We start from the raw sequence: 21,987 nt of genomic DNA, 5'->3' as shown, positions 1-21,987 counted from the left end.
GGTTAGATAATTTTTTGTCATTGAATAGACTAAGATAATCTCTTGAAGCAACTTTGAATCCTATGTTACTGTAATTTCCAGAAGAAATTCTGGGTTTGCTACATTTCCTTTCATTTAATAATTAATCTTTTAATAAGACATTTATTTTTATATATTTGGGGATTTTTCTCTGCTACTGATTAATGTTTCCCCTTTTTAGCTATACATTTAAACATGGAGATTATATTAGAGTTAAAAATACATAACTTTTAACGTTGCATGCCTTTTTTACCATCAAATTTCTAATAAGTAACTCCACTTCTAGGTTTGTCACAATTCTTTCTGAAAAAGCCTCATATTTCTGAAAAAAAGTCTGCAAGTTGATCCATTCCTTTTGACATTTTACCTCCAAGAGCATTATTTATTACTACCTAAATATATTTTCCATAAATCCATAAATATTTCCATTAGCACACACGTCTGCTTTTAGTTTCAATTTTTTGACACTTGAAATTATCATTTGTTTACTGGGAAACAAAATATTTAATTCTCAGCCAAATCTTAATCTACTGCTGCACTTTTGTTAAACTTAGTAATAATCTGAGTACAGATTTTATCTACCCATCTTTGAATGCTTCTCAATTTCAGTATTGCAGTCAGTCACTCTAAGTGTAAATTTATTGTAATGAATTTTAGTGATATAAATGTATATCTAGACATAGAGCCTTGCTACTGCTGATCCTTGTTAGTGTAGAGAACTGGCACAGAAGGGAAACTTACCAAGGCAATTTTGTCTTCTTTATTTTCTTTTCATATGTAAAACTAGTAGAGACAGAGCAATCTCACTTGCAGTAAAACCTTCCTTCCAATCCTGGATAGGAAGATACAGCCACAAAACAAAAACTTTTCTGGAGTACTCTAAGACAGACCTTGTCTCCAGAGGAAAACAGAGAGCAAACACATCCTTGTGCAGAGAAGGATGACACCAAAACAACCAATTCAGCAAGAACAGCTGTTATCCAGAGTGAACAGCAGAGTCAACACACACTCTGAACCCAAAGGAAGCAAAATGTTAAAAGAAACAAAAGTGCTTGCAGAGACAAGGTTCTATTTCAAGACTGAAGGAGAAGAAATGGATGAATAGCAGGTTTACTACAAATCATACTTAATGCTTTATTCTTCCCTATATAGAAGATTCTCTGGAATTGGATGAAGCAATTGAGTGAAGGATTAAGTTATCTGTATATTATGTAGAAAGTCAAATTGAATGTTCTATGAATGTGTAAGATAATTACCAAAAGAAAACACAGCATGCTTAGGGCAGGTACAACCAGCACTGGGGCATGAACAACCTCTGCGCTCTTCACAGGGGCTGGAGTAGCCACAAATAATTGCCAAACCTTAAACAACACCTGAACCACATTCAAAAACATGCTGGTTCCCAGCAATAAGGCCATGCTGGTTCAACAGTCCAATGATATTCAAATTTTACAAATTCTCAAACGCTATTGCAATTAGCCTGCAGAAGAAGGGGGACATAAAAAGAAACATTTCATGTAATACCTAAAATTATGATAGCTTCAAACAATGTGTTTCAGAATGGCAAATCCTTCAAGATTTAAGCCTAATGAAATCAAAGGTACATAGGCTTAAAACCACTATTCACATTCAGTCAGCCATACTATTAACTTGGTTGGATATTTTTCATGTTGAATAGATTCTGCTCATAAATGTCACCACGGGGATATTTGTTCACCAGAACACGTGTGAGCAATTGCAAACCTTTGAGCAAAGGGCCCCTGTTGAGGCACTTCTGCTGCATTCAGGATGTCAGTGGGTTTTGGAATTGCAGCTAAAACCCTGGGTGGAGGTGAAGATTCATTTACCCGTTTTTAATAACTCAGAAAGAAAGGAAGAAAAGACTGACAAAAAGAAAGAGCAACTAGCTTTCTGCATCCGGCACAAAGTTATTCCTTAAACCAGTGGACGCATCTCAGCAAAACATACCAAAGTCCCTTACCTCAAGCACCCTTCATTTTGAAGCCAAATGACCCAGATATCCCATCATGAATAGGAATTATCATTCAATTAATAATAGGCATAAAGAGGCACAAGACCGTATAACAGTCACCACAATGCTTGATTTCTCTGATTTATTCTTGCTGTTTTCTAGTCAGCGTGGAATGACAAATGCTTTCTTTTCATTATTGTCTGCTTGAAGTTATGCTTCTAATTTTCTCTCTTGACAAAAGGTGAGAATTCATGTTTAGCACAATTGAATTATCAAAAAAAAAAAACAAATGTGATTTTTAACTATAGATGAATGTACTATTCTTCTTTATTCCTACTTTCCTTCCCCCTGTGAATCCCTGCCAGCCCTTCTCCCACAATGACAGCACCTTCTTTGCATGAGCCAAACACAATAGAATTAGTTACAGTCTTTTTATTTAGAGGCATTTCTAGTTACAGAAATACTTTAAACCTTAAGTCTAAAACAGCTGTTTTATCTGCTGTGAAGTTCATGTATTAAAAATTCTAACATGAAAGAAAAGGGGGATGTTTGGGCTTTTGGTCTAGCTTTTCTGGTCATTTTACTGGATTGTATACTCTCTCACAAAGATTTTTTTTCCAAGTGAGCCAGTAATTTGAAAATTTTCTAGTCTTACAAATAATTTTACTTCCTGCCTATGTGTAATTTCACAGGGCAGGCTTCATGCAAATTCAGTCAGTGCAAACTCAGTTTCCAAATTCTTCAAGTCAGCCTAACTAAAGATCATAGTCTTGATCTTTTGTTGAGCCTCACGCAATGAATTCTCAGCATATACCAAGCCCCAGCAGTATTAGCACTGGCTTGGGGGCTGTACTTGTTCTTCAAATCATTGTGCACTGCTGCCAATTAAATCCACTGGACTGAAATCAAGATGGCATTTCGGGAAGTTGGTATGGCTTTCTGCGCTCCAGAAACCAAGTGAAAAATTCTGAGAAGGGAAAACAAACGAATAGAATACAGTGTGAGCAGCAGCAGCATTCATGATCTCCTCCTTCAGTTTTTCTCTCAGTGTTTCCACAGCGTGTCCGAACTCCCACATAATCCTTCTCTGACTTCAGCTTCTCTGCCAATGCTCCCAGACCATGACATCTTTTATCAGTTCAGTCTCCAATTTTTGAAACAATATAACACTGGAGACATAGCTTCGGTTTTAAGGGAAACAAAGGGAAATTATTCCTGCCTTCCTAAGACAACTTCAGTTACCCCTTTAAAAGAAAGAACAGTTGGGATTTGTCTGCATAACCCAGGGTGGCTTTGGTTCTGCTGCAAGCTGCTTATGGGGCAGGCAATATTCTGTGACTGCATCTCAGTGTGGCTGCCAGCTTGTGGGAGAGGTTGCCAGGGCTGGCTTGCAACAGAGCTGGAGGAAAGAATCACCGAGATGTCAAAAGTTTGAGACGTTTTCACTACAATTTGCTGAAAGAGAATTCTTTAGGCTTTTCCTTGATTCTTCTGCTACAGGTTAGAAGTTTTGAACCTCTCTCTTAAAACCAACACATAAGGGCTGTAAATCCCCTATATATTTCCTGATATGTCCCTATGCAAATAAACTGATAACTCCATGTAACCAATTATACTGTCTGCCTCAAACATATGCATTTAATTAAAAGGTAGACAATGAGTATTTATTACTAATTTAAAACTGCATAGCAAGAATTGATTGCATCTTCCCAATCTCCATATCCATCCCAGCTGTTTTCCAATTAGCCACGTCCACCATAATCTTAGTCTCATTTGCTCAGTCCCAGGCACAGTATTACAGCATGAGTTACTCTTCCTTTCTGCTTGTAGGACACAGAGATAGCGACTGCCTTTTGATCTTAAATCCAATGTTCCTAGTTCCCTTTTTGAAACCATAAGAGAAGTTAAAGGTTCCACCTTTGGGATGATTTAAACATCTGCAACTGCTGTCACTGCATTAAAATGTGTGAGTGCCCCTGCTATTCCCTTACTGTTGTCCAGGACTAGCATGTCTCCACCAGAGAGTGACCCCAAAACACATGCTGCTGACAAGAGGTCCTTATTTAAGCAGTTACGTACTAAGTTACATGCCTTGGAAGAGGCACAAACACAAACAGCATTATGACCACCAGAAAGATGATTCTTAAAGAATTTATTCCTGTTCTCTAAGTGAACAAAGTCTGTCTGAGGATATAATGGCCAGGTGCATGGTTAAGAAACCAGAAGCAGTCATACAAATGGATGACAGCCACCTTGTCAGCATCTGTGATGTCCCACCCTTAAGGGGAATGGAGCACTCAAGACTCATAGATACTCAGGGTTGAAAGGGAAAACAGAAGTCAGAGGGGGCCCAATAACTCAAAGTTTTGTTAGCAAATTACACACTTAGCATGAAAACTGACAGGTTAGTCCCTGAGATGCTACATAAGGAGTTTGGATAAAGGGGTAGGGCAAAAGGGAAGAGAATAAGTAAGAAAGGGCTTCAGGGGGTTTTGGTGGTCTTATTCCCCCCTACAGTGCATGCCTACCTCTTGATCTGATACCTTAGGTTTTAGTTTTATATTTTTCAGATTCTGTGCTGTTTTACTGTGTAGTTCTGAGCTTCTTATTAAGCAATGGTACACTCTCTTCACAGAGTAACTAGAAGAAAAAATTTCTTCTCTAGCCAGGGACCAAAGACAATCAACCCAAACCTCAGGCCCAAGAGCATAAACAATGTGGACTGAAGAGAGATGTACAAGAAGGATGAGACTTCATAACCTAAAGCTGTAATTGGATGATTAAATCCAATATGCAAATGGACCAGAACTTATAAAAGTTCTGACTTATACAAGACCCTCTGATCAGTCATCCATTTTTGTGACCATTTTGGGTCCAGCCCTGGCTGGGCTCTTGTACTGCCCAAGGTGTTTCCATTGAGGTCTTTTAATAAATCCCTGCTTTATTCTTTAACTCTGTCCAGCCTCTGTTCTAGGTCAGCCTTCACAAGGCATCAGATCTCACTCCTGTGCCTGTACTGTACTGTGTTGTGCTTATCTGTAGGAACAAGAACAGGGTGTTTGTCCCAGGAAAGTACTGCCCTTACTCCAGCCACATCCTGCTCTTCTCTCACTGTGTGCTATTCCCAACAATCCTTGTCTGCTGGTGCCAACAATTCCTGTTTGGCTTCACAGCCATCCAGCTATTGCTGCTTGACACAAAAACCCCTTATCTTCTGGGCTTCTATGCCATCTTAACAAGCTACATTGGTTTTGAACACCAAAGAGAGTGACAATGCTCCCACAAGAATTGCCAGTCTTGACTCTTCATACCCTGTATCTTGCGGGCAGGTAACGTGTTTACACACACACACCCACACACTGAGCACACCAGGCGTGGAACGCAATCCTGGAATTTAACTGAGGTTATATGCCAGCTTTTCAGCAATGCACATTATCACTATGAAAGCCATCTGTTAAAACTGTGCTAAGATTATAGGCAGTTAAACTGCTAAATGTTGTTCGTCCGTCTTTTTTAGTCCCCTTCTGTTCACTGAGGCTCACTGGAGCATGTGCAGGTGCTACAACTCCCTGGGATAGGAGGTACTGCAATCAAAGCAGTCCCCTATCAGGGGAACACTATCACTGTGTCATTTCTCCTAAGAATTTTCCTTAAGTCTCAGAAAAATTGATAATGGTGCTACCTGCAGATTTCTTGTCCCCCCCAGCAATGGCCAGCTCGGAATTTGAGAACTTACATGGCATTACTCATTCCAAATGTATGCTTGCTCTTGAGGTATGAAGAGAGGGCTCAGTCAATAAAGTACTGATTAAAGACCAATCTGAACTGTTGGATATCAATTCTGCTCATCTCATCAACATTTTATTCATATAGGATTTCTCTAGAAAGACTGATGTAATCTCCTTCAAGGAACTGGGTGACCATCTGCTGATTAATCAAGGTACCTCAACAGAACCAAATCAAGCTGTAAAGAAAGCAGCACTTCAAGAGGAAGGCAGTGCAATTCAAAACCGGCATATCGTGAGTTTTCCTCTCTGTATTTCAACAGAAAACTCTAAAAACTAGAGAATAAAATTATGCAGAGCAGTGATAGCTTTAAAGCTAAACTAAGTGATCTCTAAAAACTGAGGGCACTTACAGAAATTGCTGCACCCTTCTCATCTAAGAAGTTTTAGGAGATTTTTTTGTTCCCCAAATAAATTACACTTGTAAGAAGTCACCCTTCAATGTTCAATCCATCCAATGCTTAATCTTAAATCCATGCTCTGTTTGGATTCCTCTACAAGGTATGTGAAACATTCTTAAAAACTGAAACCTCGCTTTCTTTCAAGATAGCAGCCAACCAAACTATAAGGCCTAACACAACCCATAGTTTGTAGATAAGATATCAAATGTTACATCACTAGGACAGATAATAAAATATTAAAAGAAAACCATCACATTTTCAGTATCATAATTAAAGTAAGCACTTGTAAAAATACTTGCAAGTTTTTTTTTTTTTCAAAATCTCAGTATTCATGGCATCCAGAGATGGAGGTTGATGCAAGTCTGCACAAAGCACATTGAAAGCTTAGATTTTAAGACAGATAAAAAAAAGTTTGCATCCATCTTCTCTTTAGCTACAGAAAGAAAACAAGAATAATATAAAATAAAAGCATGATTTCTTAACCTAAATTCAGATTCTTCTAGCTACCTCTTCAGGCACTGCAAATACCAGCTTCGCTTCAAATGTAGTCTGCAGACTACTCTTTACAATTAGGTCTTCAAACTGTTTGAAGACATTTACACTAGAAACAGACCAAAAATGGGAGGTTATGTCTACATTCTACTGGAGAGCTGCAGTAAAGAGAAACCTACAAATGTGAGTCACTGAAACAAAAGAGCGTTTTCCATCAAGCTCACAGGATTTCCACACAGACCTTGCCAGTTGCTACAAACCAAGGCCCTAATGCCTCAAATTTTAACACATAGTATCAATTTCACTTCAGCGTGCATTCCATTGAAGTGAGTAATGCTTCTTAAAGCTGGAAGTAGATGCATAAATATTCACAGAATTGTTGACTAACTCTGCAGAGGAATACTTGTTAGATCAGGAGAGAAGGAAACCAGCGCCCTTGTAGTCACATTTAGGCACAAAGTGGTGACATATTTAGTAAACTCCTGAGAAACATATAGAGACATCCAAGTTCTATAGAATCCCCAAAGAACCACCAGACCTGTTTTCTGACAACACAGATAATAGGCTTAATGTTTGTCTGAAAAGGACATGTACGGAATCTGAAAATAAGCTCCAGAATTGAACACATTGCATATATAGAGGGATTGGCAGGATCTGTCTGTCCACTAAACTCCATGGAACACACAGTTTCGCTGACTTTGTACAAAGATATATCTTTATGCAAGATGAGCCACATGAATTCCAACTGTTTCAATGAGAAATTAAATTCTTATATATCCTATAATTTTTGGATAAGAAAGTAGCTCAGGAATCCTGAACAACTTTAATGATGAAAGTTTGTGATGTCTATACATGTACCTCTCAAGGGCAAATTTTTTGCATAGTTCATTATTAATGGAAATTGCATGCTTAACTCCCTGTACACCATGCAGAAAATGTACTACTTCACAAGCTATCCTGATACAAAAAAGTAGGAAAATATTTATTTTCCTATTTTAAAATTATATTCAAAGTACCTCTGATAAGAAGCTAATAAATATGCAAAACAACTGGAGAGAAAAATCAGCAAAAGCAGAAAGAGGTTCTAGCAACAATTCATTCTTAACACAATAAGATGATTTCCAATATCTTAATGCAAATAAAAGCATTCTTTAAGTTTGTATCTTCTTATATCTGCCCAAGACAGTATATTTTCTTTATTTCTCCTTTAGTAATTATAGGAGGTTATATAATGCATATAATCTACTTAAAATTACTCTTATAGACGGAAAAAAACCTGCAACCTTTTTTAAATGTTAGTGAAACACAAGAGCCTTTATAGACAAAGAAAGGTGTAGAATCTCATTATTTTATTAAGTGTGAATAATATTATTTTATTTTCTCAGTGTGAAGGAGTCCCCTATATTGAAAAAAATATTGACTTTTGGATTGGACAAGTTCCCCTTCAAAATACTGGTAAGTGATTTAAATGTTCAGTTTTTCAATAACATTGCTGAAGTCCAAACCAAGCCTTCTCACTGCCTTACTTATGAACAAAAAACGTGAAAAAAATCCCATAGAATCATGAAATACCTCAAGTTTGAAGAGACCTGCAAGGATCATGACATCCAACTCTTTGTTCCTTACAGGACCCCCTAAAAGTAAATCACAAACTCATAAATCATAAAAAGAATGTCATCCAGATGGTTTTTGAACTCTGACAGCTCAGTACTGTGATGGCTTCCCTGTGGAGCCTGTAGTAAAATAAATGTGAGGTAAGTGCCACGAGGTAAAAGAATGTGTCATTTAACTGACAGAAACTGCAATATCACAGAACATCTATCACAATATTAAGCAGAACATCAAACATATGGCCTGGGAAAGGAGGTGGTTTTTCAGAAATTAATAAAATATTGTTTACAATAAGAAATACACACAAATATACCATGAAAAAAACCCAGATAAATGACAGAAGACAGCAGAAAAAAATTCCCCAAAAAATAATACTGTAGCAGAAATAAAGACCAAAGTGGGATACTGCAGGACTAACTGGACTCAAACCATGGTCCTGACTTGCTTGCAGAGGATGGGGTGAGGGAATGATGTGGCAAATTCCTTGTTGTTTCAAAGTAGTCAGAACAGATTCCTAACAATTCCTGCAATCCTACTGCCTGCCTGATTGCCAAGCTACTGCCAACAGTGAGCACCACTGCCCAGAGGGGGATTCTTAAAGCTGCTAAGGATGATTCTGTCAGATGCTAATTAAGGAAACTCAGCGTCATCTTAACACTCTCCTATGAAGCTTCCAGCTCTGCTAAGACCAGGCTAAAACCAGATGTTTCAGCAAAATCAAGGAGGAAAAGGGAAAATAACTTAAAGTTCTTATTAGTGCTTTATCTAAGAAAATCAAGAAGAATGCAGTAAAATGTATAGAAGTCATTGATCTATTCTAAAATGGAACAGATCAGTAACCATGTCTTATAATAAGCCAAGTTTCTGAATGGTCTCTGGATGATATATTGTGTTATATATATAATAGTGTGTATATATCACACACTATTCAACCTTGAGAAATCCAAACTAATCCTAGGTTAGCTTCATTTTCCTCCTCTCTAGACATCAAAACACTGGAATTATTTGCTTTCCCTTTTTAAATGAATTCCAGTTATGCAAAACAAATGAGAAAGCTTGGTCATAAATTCCTCTAGTTTGGAACTCAGCACTACAAACCATCTTTATTTCCACAGAAGACAAAAATTGATTCAAATTGTTTGTTTTGACTAAACCCATACAGTCAATTAAAATTCTGTTTGTGACAACTCCTGCAAAAGTACTAAGCAGAGTGAAATTAAACAGCTGCTGTAATCCACATGCAAAACTTAACCTGCAAAAAAGTTGGAGAATCTGATTTTTCCATTTCAGTTTCTATCCCCCAAAGTAAGCACGGTTGCTGCCATCTTATTGCAAAAGTCCTATACCTTCTTGGCGATGTCTCACGTGCAGCTCCTCACAGCACTGACTCTTCCTTCTTCACAGCACAACCAACAAACTCTAACTCTCTCCTCACCCAGCTACCCCACTCTTTTATAGCACCCTTCTATTGGGCACAGCTGTGGCCTGTTAAGGGCAGGGCTGTTCCCAATCTTTGGTGATTGATACAGCTGCAGCTCCTCAGGTGTGAGATTACCTTCTGCACTATCTTTATTTTCTTACATACTACCCCCCACACATGGTGGTTGAATGATGAAGTAATCTGGTTTGATATGGAAAAGGTAAACATTTCTCCCTGTTTCTCTTGAGTGTTCCATAGTTGGGAAAGTAGGAAAAAAATTGCTGAGAGTTTATTATTTTATCTAATTTTTCTCTCTACTACCCTTTGTCAGAAGCCTGATTGAAATATGATCTCTTGGTTGCATGAATTTGTTTTTTGGAACTAGAACTTTTGGTTGACTGAGAGACACTGCAAACACTTGTGCCAGATTCTCTGCACAACCAGTCCCAGTGGTTATCTAGAGCCTCCATTCAGATTAACACAGGCTGCATGCTGGAATGCAGGCTGTAAAGAAGTTTAAAACACCAATATTTAAAACAGCCCCCATCTATAGCATTTTCCTTTTCTGACTGAATTTCCCGTGTACATCCCCATCAACATTAGGACTTAAATGTTTTTAAAACCCACATCCCAGTTCTGACCACTGCTTGGCCTTTAACTGGAGCACAGGAAAACACTCCTCAGAGGTGCACGATGGAAAAGCAGCAGCAATGGCAGCACCCATCTTTTCCTGGCTCTAGTTTCCCATTCCCCCCCTAAATTCCAGTACCAGCCTGGTTGGTGCAAAGGGCTTGAACTCCACCTAAGTGGGATGAGGATGAAGACTCCAAACAAGCACTCACAGCTACAGAAACCAGCATTGCTTCTTTTTCCTGGCACTTAGGGCTCTGCAAGCTCTGCTCTTCTGCAAAATCTTTGTCTCAGCATCAGCCCTGGCCTCATCCTGAACCCTCTTTCTGATCACTACTCTGTGAGTGAAAAAAAAGTGTACTGAATTATGTACTACATCCATGGATTCATCACAGATAAGGCAGAAGAAATTTCCCTGCAGTAGCATATTTTCAAAACTGTACCTGAAAATTTTGTATAGCCCTTGTGCCTTTACCTAGAACTGAGAAGTTGTGGAGGAAACCACAGGGGTGCAGGGAATCAAAACTATTTTTCACTCAAATAGGTGAGAAAATTTTCATCTCAATTAGGAAAAAAACTAAAAATCAAGAAAATAAAGTATCAGCTAGTGTAGTAGCAAATCAGATGAATTTTCTTTTAACAGTATGTACCACTGCATGACCACTCTAATTCTTAGGCAGTGTTTCCTAATGAGAAGCCCCTTCATACTTGTAGGGCTCCTAAGTAAGAAACACTGCATACCTGTTTTAGAAATGCACAATTTGCCCCAGTTTATTATTCTTAGCTTTGGAAATTAATATCAGTACCAAAAGCAACAGAAACTTTTATCACTGAAAACTAACAAGATAAGTTTCCTGACACGGAATTTTCAGACTACGACACTGTTGTGCATCATTTGTAGGGCTGGAATTTTAACACAACACATTCCTTCCACATGATGAGATCCTCAGATGGGGAGCAGGGAAATTCTCAAGAAACATAAAAGAGCAACTTTGTAGCAAAAAAGTAATTAAACACTCAGAACCAGATGGGAGAGAAGCTGGTAAATCGAAATGACAGCTTGATCATGGACAAATGTACACCAAAAGAAGAGAGCTTAGCAATTTCAGTGAAATTTCTGATTGTTTAAGCCTGAACCTCAATGAAATCATGTGGAAGGTGAATGACACATCTGTGCATCGCTGGCTATGTATTGCTAAGCCTTTTTCAAGTGGGACAGATAGCAAATGTCAGCTGTATTATGCAACAGCCACATGCAGGACGTGCTTTAACAACACTCTTCCGTAACAAAAGGTCACAGAGATATCACTTCAAAAGGGAGGCCCTTCTTAAAGCATTGTAGAGAAAAATCTACTCTGTCACTACAATAGACAAACAATTGGGTTGCACAGTCCGGTGTGAAATAATGGGGCCTCATGCACCTAAGAATGCAAATGTTAAACATCTAAAACCAGAAGTACATTTCCATAGCAATTATTTCCTTCACAAAAAAAAAAAAATATATATATACACATATGTGTGTGTGTATACATATATATATACATATATGTATGTATATATACACATATATGTGTATATACATATATGTGTATATATATACATATTTGTATGTATATATGTGTGTATATATATGTGTATATATACACACACACACATATATATATATACACACTATATGTACACACATATACACATACACATATATATATATATCCCAGAACTAACTTGTATAAACTGGGAGTATCACCAGGGGACATACAGAACAACTCAATTGCTCAGTTTTGGACTATTTGTTGTATCCTATCCAGTAAATGTTTCTCACTATTTTTTGTTACTGAATTCAAATATCTCAAACATAATTTTACTGCTTTAATGTAAGGAAAATTTATCAGTCTCAACTTCTCAGTATAAACCACATACAACACTGAGGTCAATATATTTCAAGACAATGAATTTACTTCATACTACTGTATGAGCACTTTCATGTCAAAATTCATGCTCTCAGAAATCTGAAAAGTTGAAAGAAAAAGAACTATATGTACATTGCAAGGCTAGATTTTCTTCAAGACAAATCTGTATTTTCCACAACAAAAGAAAAAAGTATTCCACATCTTGACTTATTAAAATTATTCTATAAATTGCAATCCAAGATTTTTTTCTATTGCTGATTTAATGAGGTTTGTTTGGATTTGATAGAAAAGATTTATGGGCATATCAGCTGGTCCACAAAGTGGACACAAGTGTGTGGAGATACCTTGAATATCTGAGAAAGAGAAATTAATTTAGAAGCAGAGAGAGAATTGTACCCTAACAAGTATTTTGTAAATTCCTCAGTGCAGCCAAACCCTGCTGTGAGGACTGTCACAATTCCTGCAGCAATGAGAGAAAGAGAGATGAGAGACATAGAAGGAGAGACAATTGCCACCTGAGCAACAGATCCTGTTGGACACAGTTTTCAGGAAATAAATGAGATTCCAAGCCAGAGGATCACAAAATTCCCAGTGTAACTGAAAGGGGGCTTTTCTCCATTCCTTGGTAAACTAAAGAAAAGGTCTTTTGCTTAAATTGCTTAGTGGCACAATATCAAAGCTTCCACCCCACAACAGTCAGCCATGGTCATCCCATTCCCTGTGGGAAGAAGCCAAGGTGAAAACCAACATTAGGTAATGTCTATTTTTCCTATAAATATTCAGTACTTTCGCTTCAGCTTTAAATTCTTCCTCTATTGAGCTAATATGGCCACACATCTATTATTTGTTTGCTCTAAGTGATATTTTTAAAAATTCTGTATATTAGTCTTATTTCTCCTTGCCAGTTTGCAGCTTTTTAATCAGCTTTACAAGACACTCTGCTTCTGGTCAAGTGATAATTTTCTCCAAAGAGGGTCCCAAGCAGATCTTGGTCATGCAAAAAAAAAAAAAAACCAACTTTGAAGCTCATGATAACCCAAGCAGCACCGTGAGAAGAGGGAAAAAGCTTAGGCTAATTTCACTAGGTGAAGTAGCAAACTGTTTTCCTGCTGAGTCTGACATGAATTTGAGCTGCTACATGGAAAAATCCAGGATCTGATAGTTCTTGATTTTCCTGGGTTGAAAATAAGGAGGCGTTTAGCTCATTTGCGAAGTCCCATGGTCTGTGAAAAATAAGAAACCAAGGAAAAACATGTTTTGAAAAGAAATTAATTTAATACAAGTAACCTTCTGAAGGAAAAGTTCAACTCACAATGAAGAAAGAAATCTTCCTAGTAGGTCTCACAAAAATCTTTGCAAACCTAATGCTTTTTTTGCTCCCCCCTGAATTTCTAAAAAGCACCAAAACCCCATTATGCTTTCAATAATGAAATTTATACAATTCAATTCATTTGAAGAAATCCCTGTAAGTAAGGACAGGGTTATGCCACCAAGCAAGAAAACACAATAAGAATGGCTCTGTAGAACAAAACCATTCATTTTGAAAATAAGCACATGGGTGCAGGGAGGGTCCTTAGACTAACTGTAGTCTGCTTTTGTGATTAAAAGACCCATGAGGTGGTGAAGTGTGTAAACTGTGTTCTGAAGCTTGCATTGTGATTTAGTTTCATAAAGAAGAAATCCAGCTTTTATAATTCCAAGACTGCTCTCTGAAGCTGCACAGAGCACAGTAACTGTGGATGATCTGGAGGTTCACACAGGATCAAAAACAACACAAACCAAGGTAAGCATAACTTCTGGAAAGTCAGAAAATAGGAAAAGGTTGTCATAGTTTTATCTACATTAATGATCTCAATAGTCTTAGAAGAGTTTGGCTGAGTTTATATCTATATGCTTTGTTAAAATACAGATTCAGTTGGTTAAAATGGTTTTTACATTGCAAGCCCATGTAGAATTCTAACCTAAATTTTATCTTTTGAAATACAGAAACATCCTGCCCTTTCTTAATATTTATGTAGAATGTTCAGTTACCCAGCTATTTTATTTCCATTACAGTTCAGAAGTACTTTCAGGACAGAGGTTTTAATAAAAACAAGTATAGCAACATCCTAATCTTATCTCAAAATTGTTAATGGCACACAACCTCAAAATATTTGAGTTTCAAGACACTCAGGGAATAAGGGAGATAAGTTTATTTTGCTTCTCATTTTTTCATCATCTATAGTCTCATGTGGACTAGCACAGCCATCAGGGAGTATAGTCAGGTAAATCATCCTGTACAATTAGTTTCAAAATGATAAAATTCTGCTGGTGAATGTCTGTATGTACAGCATTCAGCTTTGCTACACTAAAAAAAAGGTGTTACTTTATACTACTGATCCATATAGCCAGACAATGAGACTGTGGAAACACTAAAAAATTAAAATAAAGACTGAGAGTGAGCCATTTCATGGTCACATTTGGAAGTGCAAATTATGGTTTTTGAAGACAAACAAAACACTTTTATTGGCACAATTCAAAGTGTCAGACACTTGATTTCCATATGCTATGACACAATAAAAATTGTAAATCTTCAGCCTTACTCATGACTGTAACCAACAGTGAGTGACTAATGATAACACATTAACATCACAGTTTCAACTAAGCTGACTTTATATGATAATTTATGTAGTTCTGATAAATGTGTTGGCTAAATGTAAATAAATTGTTTCACGGAATTACTCAAAGACCTAATGCTCACTGGAATTTGTAAAGTTTCATCTGGGTCTCTTTCCAGAATACTATCAAAATTGTAGTTTGGCAGAAGAACTTAGATCTTTTTATCAAATTAGACTGTCTAACCTCTCAAAGAGGTGCTGGAGTCCAGCAGTCACAGGCTGGAGAGGTTAAAGAGATTCCTTGAACAGTAGGGACTGCAAAACCTCATGCAGCAAATATATCCCTATAATCCCTGGAGAAAATCAGGCCAAAATATACCAGTGAGCATAGCTCTCATAAGGTCAAACCCCTGGAAACTCCTTTGCCTTTCTAATTTTGTTACTGTTCCCAATATAAAAGAATAGTGAATGATGTACTTAAACTAAAACTACTGGACGTATAACCTGCACAAAAACTTAGATGAAAAGTTATGCTTCTGTAAATATTCAGCTGAGAAGGCCAGGAAATTCATGAACATGCTTAAGCCAGGAGAGAAAACTAGACCTAGCAGCTACAGGAAAATATAGAGAGTTTAGCAGCTGTCCCAGATTGTTCTGGTGCTTTCACTTACAGAATCTTTACAGTCATCCTGAAACAACAGAGATTTTGGTCTTGGTTTCTTCGTGTATTTTGTTAGCATCCTCAGAATATGCTTGCAAACAGGAGTCACAAAAGGAATGTCTCACATCAGCCCAGATTCTGATGAGTCATTTAGTAAATTTCATTCCCATCCACAATTCTTCATCACTTGTGGAAATGTATGTGAAACCATTATAAAAAACAAAGAGAACCCCTATTCCATCAGTTTAATCTTCATTAAATATCTGAAATAAAAATAAATAGTTTTAAGAAAGTTTAAGCATGTGATTCACGATGTTATAGTGATAATTAGTTTTGATGTGATGAAGCATTTTCATATATCAAGCTGTACTTGGAGTATGAATACTGGAAAAGTATCCAGTCTTACCTTCTATTTTCCACATATAAAAGAAGCCTTAGCAGAACATAAGAACTGAACATAAAGTTTCTTATTTTTCTTCTTCAACTTAGCTTTTATATAGTAAACAGTTATTGTATACTGTTAAAGTGAAATATTGAAATTATTTAATTAACCTTTTTTGACCTCTGTAAAATGCAAAAGCTATAAATATGGAGCAAATCAAATTGAGTTCTGCTGTAGGCAAGAAACCAGCCTCCAGTGGATTGCCTGCTGCTCAGAGAGCATTTGCTAATTTCAGTCTTTATACTTCCACAGGAAAAACTGAGGGTACACACACAGTACAGTTGTGTTTAGTGATTTTCTAGAGTTTGGTGTTATAAAAATTATTCTGATCTTAAAAAAGGAGACATAGCTTAATCCAATTAATTCAGGCAGAGTTAAATCTCTGTTTTAAGTGAAAAGTTTCAGACAACTAAAATCCAGAAGAAGAATTTTTTAAATGACATTTTGTATGTGTGCCTACTTACCACTATTTCCATACACAGCCTCTAGCAAGGGATAATTTTCAGCTCATTCTAATCTTATCATCTGTCACTGGAAAAATCACTGACAATAGGCTACAACACAGTCCTGATATTAATAAAAAAACCTCAGGACCCATAATTTAGAGCCATAAGAACCAAAAATCTTATTGTACATGTCATTATTTTAAAGTTAGTACCATCTTCTAACACTTGAATTATTAATGGCAACTGAATGCACTTGCGAAAAACCAATTTTGTGATTATTAGAGAATTTAGATTTGCTTTAACAAGTGCATGCACCTTGAAAACCTTTGTATGGTTTCTTGTGCCTCTCTGTCATAAATATGTTCCCTTCTACCTCTTATATCTCACTGCTTTAGAAACTTGAATTTTGGAATCCATTAAACCTTCTGTATTATAGTTTTTTTTATGGCTGCAACACACTTTTTAAAATTCTTAATTCTGTTTTTCACCTAGGAGAAAACTCTGATTCCATTGTCCTTTATCACAATGGCAAGTGCCATTTACTGCATTTTTATGTTTTAAAAGCATTAAAAACTATGCTGTGTTCACTTCTTAATATGCCATGTTCACTAAACAACATATCAGCAGTCTAGAATAACATTTCATAAAAAAACAAATCTAGAAAACTTATAAACATTGTATTCCATATATTTCTGTGATTCACATGCATTTCAATGTGATCTTGACTAACAAAATTCTGCTTTAAAAAAATATTTATTTACATGCAAAACAATGTAGCAATTACAGTAACAAACACCTCTCACCTACTCTGAAACAGCAGTCTAACAGACTGACAAGTTGTTGCAGTTTGCATAAATCTTTTTGATTTACTTCTTTCCCCATACATTTCCACTATTTTTCTTCCAAAGATAGGTGAAGTCAGTTCCATAGTTTGAGCCAGTAACAAGCTGCAATGTAAGTCATTATTTATCTTAGTAGTCATAATGTCTGTGTCCATTTGTGATTTATTGGATTAATACAAGAGATTCACACTCTTCAGGGTAAAAAGAAAATAATAATCCTCGAACTTTCACTGACTTCATTCATGATGATTATGCTTCTGAGATATAACAGATTTAAAGTGTTAGGCAAATATTTCAACTACATCAAAGCTAGTAAGCTAATAAAAAAAAAAGTAAATAACTGAATCCTAATAAATGACCAATAGGTACACAAAGCCATATTAACATCACTAAAATTGAAAAATCAAAGGCTTAAGAAATGCCAGGATCCAGAATTGCCTATGCAACTTTAATTTGTCCTCGTTCTGCAGATACATTATAATGAAGTATTTAATTAAGATTAATGTCAAAGGTAACCACTAATTCCAAGTGGCCAATTTTCATTACACAGCTCTGCGTGTTCTTAGTCCAGTTCACACCGGCTTTAGGATGTCTGCAGTACTTCACATTTCTGCAGATAAGGCTCTTTGGTACGAAGTGAGGAGCTGAGAAAATGAGCATTAATATCAATTTATTAGCACTGTAAAAACATTTGGTCTGAGTGACTTACCTAACATCAGAGAGGAACTCTGAGGCATAGTGAAACATAATCCAGTTCTCAAAGGCCTCATTTAGTTACTCAGAGACTGTCTTTTCCTCTTTTCTCAGACCTCTGCCATATTGAATACATATTTTCTGGTTTTCCTGCAGTTAATGAATTAGAGATTGTATCTATCAGTGTCTCCCTTCTCCCCAAACCCATGAATCATCCCCAGAGCCTCTTCCTGGGCTGACTGAGCCCAAGGCTTTGTGTTATGTGGAGGAGGGGTGGAACAGGACAACAGATGGACAAGGCACGGAATAAAACAGAAGGAAGAGCTGCTAGGCAGTTTTAGTTCATCACATAAAAATGCAAAAGCAACATAAAGTTTGTATAACTAACAAGTTCATTTCTTTCGTTATGACCATCTCCTAACTGTAAAATCCTTATGTACAGTAAATGTATGTATTTCCCTAAAATTCATGGAAGTGAATGAGGGAGAAAAAATGTTAGTACAATGATATCAATGCAGATCACCAGAAGGCATAGAGCCTTTAAATCCACCTGACATCTTTTCATGTCAACTCATCAGTTAGGGAGTGGTAGTGGTATAGAAAATTATTGTTTCCTAGAGAAGACAGTAACTTCATAAATACTTGTTCATGAATCTCAGATATTTACTAAGAGCAGAGGCATTATGAAATTGAGACACAATGAGTTTTGGGCCCTGCAAAACAATCTGGATACCGACATTTCTTCTTTTTATTTAAAGCCTGAAGTTTTCTTATTCTCCTAGTTTATCTCATCTATCAGTAGCTACTTTAATCATTCACCTTTCCATTCCTCTGGCTTCTCAGCTCATGCTTTCTAAGTTGTGCTATTTAAATCTTGACTTTTTTCTTTCTGTTCTTTGTGTCTTCTTTTTTCTGCTCTCACCTTTTTTACTGTTGCACTTTATTTTCTGGTTTTTAATCACCACACAGTTCCCTTTGTTACTTGTTTTCTGGTCTTGACTCATGCTCCCCCTCCCATAGCTCCTCAGTCAATTTTCTGGACTCAGAGATTTTAAGTTTCTCTTTGAAGCTTTACTCTGCCTTCAGATTTATCTTATCCTTCTTATTTCCTAGATAATCTGGTCCTAAGTTCCTCACCTGGATGACACAAACTCCTTCCATTCTGGGGTCTCAACATGTTCTCATCACCTTGATTGTCCTTAATAACAATTTATCTTCCCTCAGATTTCAACCTCAGCCTTATGCCAGCCTTTTTCATACGTTCAACCTATAATTTAAAGTCCTAATTTTACCCTGACCTTCCATCACACTTGTACTTTTCTAGAGCTAGTCTCCCAAAATAATTTGTCTGAATATACTTTACCTTCCTCCCTGGTGGATTTTTCCTCTGTTCTTTTTTTTTTTTTTTGTACCACATGACATCCTTTTGATTCTGCCTAGCGTCAGCAGATCAAAAGATGACACAAATCTCTGAAACCAAAGACCTGGATCTATTTCCAACTCCTTGGGAGCTGTGGTGTCTCAGACTACATCTGCTGGGAATTAACAAGAAGGAAAGGTGAGCCAGGGATGCCCAGCACCCACAGCCCAGTCTCACAGTGCTGGAGCAAGGACAGACCCAGAGGTTTCAGCAGAGCCCAGCCAGGCTGCGAGGCAACATCAGAGTGCAGGAGCAGGTCAGAGATCACACTGAGAAGGCCAAGGTTGGGATCAGCGCTCACAGCATCAAGCAATTGATTGAAATCTGGCTCAAAATCTTCCATAACCAAATAGGAGTAGGACTAAGCTGGAGACATGCACTATCCTAACACAGCTCAGCTCAAACAGAGCTCCTGAGCCTATGGGTGTGAGTGGAGACCCCAGGTGAACAGGAACATTAGGGGTTATTAAAGCCCTCAGAATCCTGACTGAACAGAAGAGCAAAAACTGGAGCACACAATTTCTCAGATTCCCTGGTTTCTTTGGTGTGCAAGCCAGGTCTTCAATAAGTGTGATTGTGGCATCAGAAGTGGTTAGACACAGGTCAAACAGAGTTTGCTCTTTCTGCTCCTAACTGTGGTACCTAACACCACCCATCTGACAGAAGTACAGTCTCATTCCCATTGCTGGAAAGAGCACTGGTAATCCAGTCTAGCTGTGTTTCATTGCTAGATCATCTAATTCTTAGGAGACTCTTGAGCAGAGACAGAATACATAGAAATAATAAAGGCTATAATCTTTAAAGTCAGTTGTGTGCATTTTTTTATTTCCCTGAGGCTTATGCCGTGGGCCAATTTTCATAGACAGCAAAAGAAATGCTCTTTTCAGAAAGGTCCTCTGAATTCTTAGAGCTGTGTTTTAAAAAGCATTGATGTGCTTGAACAAATATTTTAGGAGTCTTTAGTATGGGCAAACTGATGTATTTGTTCAATTCTGAGTCTTATTCTGGTTCAGTTAAAATACTATGACTTGTATTTGAAAACATTTTCAATTTAGGATGCACTAACATGAGAATCTTAGTCTCAAAGAACCCAAATGTTGGATATAAATATCCAGAGCCTCCTTTATCCTAGTGGAACATGTGAGAAAATCATTGTACTGAACTAACTGGAGCTGTTCTTCAGAAAGTAAAAGGGATGACATGATGTTCTACAGAAGGAACAACTCCCTTCTTACTGAGTTTTTGAATACTTTTTTGTCTCTTCAGCTGAGTGCAAGAGAGGTTTTGTGCAACACATCACATAATCTCTGCATAAGTAATAAAAGGCAAAGCAATTAAAAATGACAAAATATTAGAAATAAAAAATTAATTAGATCATTGGATAAATACATATTGCTCAGATGTATTCTAAACTATATGCAAATCTGTTCAAACACAATTAAAACACAATTAGTGTCTACTTCATTCCATGTATTAAAATGTTTTATTGGCCAATTGTAACATGCATTACATAGAATCACCTGATATTCTGCATTGGAAGGGCCCCACAAGGATCATAGAATGAGAGAATCAGAGAATATCCTGAGTTGGAAGGGTTCCATCAGGGTCATTGAGTCCAACTCCTGGCCCTGCACAGGACACCCCAAGAGTCACACCATGTGCCTCAATTGTCCAAATGCTTCTTGAGCTCTGTCAGGCTGGGTGCTGTAACCACTGCCCTGGGGTTCCAGTGCCCAGCCACCCTCTGCATTCCCCAATGTGGCTGGAATATTTTTAAAACCATAAGGAAATAATGTTACAAAAGCTGTTAAAGTTGTGTAACTCCCCAATTCTGTCGTTTTGGGTAGGGAAGTAACATTTTTTCAAGCAGTAACTTCTTGGCTGAGGGTGAGAAGGCATAGGAAAGCACACACTTCTGCTAATTATCAAACACTCTAGGAAGAGGGAGACCTAAGTAGAATTTATGGAGAATCATGTTAACAGCACCATTTTTTCTGTGTCTCTATTCCACAAATTATATGGATGAGAGGTCAGGTAATGAATAAGATAATTCTGCTTCCACTCATCATTGGTAATTCTCTTCTGCAATTATATTCACCAACTCGAAATGTAGATTAGGTATTTTTCAATGAGAATGATACCAGTGAGGTTTGACCTTGGTTTACTTTGCATTGGCATTGCATTGACAGGGTTGTTTTATAGACTTTTTTCTACTCCAAAAGTCTGTGAAATATCTCACATTTATAATTGCTTTATAAATGGGACTTCATCCCACACATATTTTATATGTAGTATTCCCAGCATGCAATTCCTTTTACTTGCTTCATCTTACTAACTAACACAGAACAAAATTTCACTGAATTCATAATATTGCTCTGGAACTGATACATTCTGTATATTTACACACCAATATGTTTTATGGAAATGAACACATTTCTTCTCTGGAGCATATTTTCAAACTTCAATTGCTCTTTACTGAAGCCAATTTTTTTTTTCAAACAAAAAAAAAATGTGCAATGCGTTTCATGTCTATATATTTTTATTCACGCCAATATATTTTCACAGTTGGATAGATTTAACTAAATTAGTAGTTACAGTATTTGTTCAAACCATTGCATTTTTGCTGGCATCTGGTAAGTAAATGTTA

At 37.0% G+C, this 21,987-nt stretch overlaps 1 protein-coding gene across 2 annotated transcripts in view; it reads right to left on the bottom strand.

Annotated features, from left to right (window-relative positions):
* The window catches only part of LOC113459943 (uncharacterized), a 40,753-nt gene that overhangs the window by 13,013 nt on the left and 5,753 nt on the right, over positions 1–21,987 (bottom strand). For both annotated transcript variants that reach the window (XM_074532626.1, XM_074532629.1), the window contains exon 2: positions 17,937–18,070. In XM_074532626.1, coding sequence (XP_074388727.1) covers positions 18,002–18,070 — 69 coding nt within the window. In that variant the 3' untranslated portion in view covers positions 17,937–18,001. The remainder of the gene's footprint in view (positions 1–17,936; positions 18,071–21,987) is intronic.

The sequence above is a fragment of the Zonotrichia albicollis genome, chromosome 2, assembly GCF_047830755.1.
Source record: "Zonotrichia albicollis isolate bZonAlb1 chromosome 2, bZonAlb1.hap1, whole genome shotgun sequence".
In the NCBI taxonomy this organism is placed as follows: domain Eukaryota; kingdom Metazoa; phylum Chordata; class Aves; order Passeriformes; family Passerellidae; genus Zonotrichia; species Zonotrichia albicollis.
This window is presented reverse-complemented; position numbering and strand designations above follow the sequence as displayed.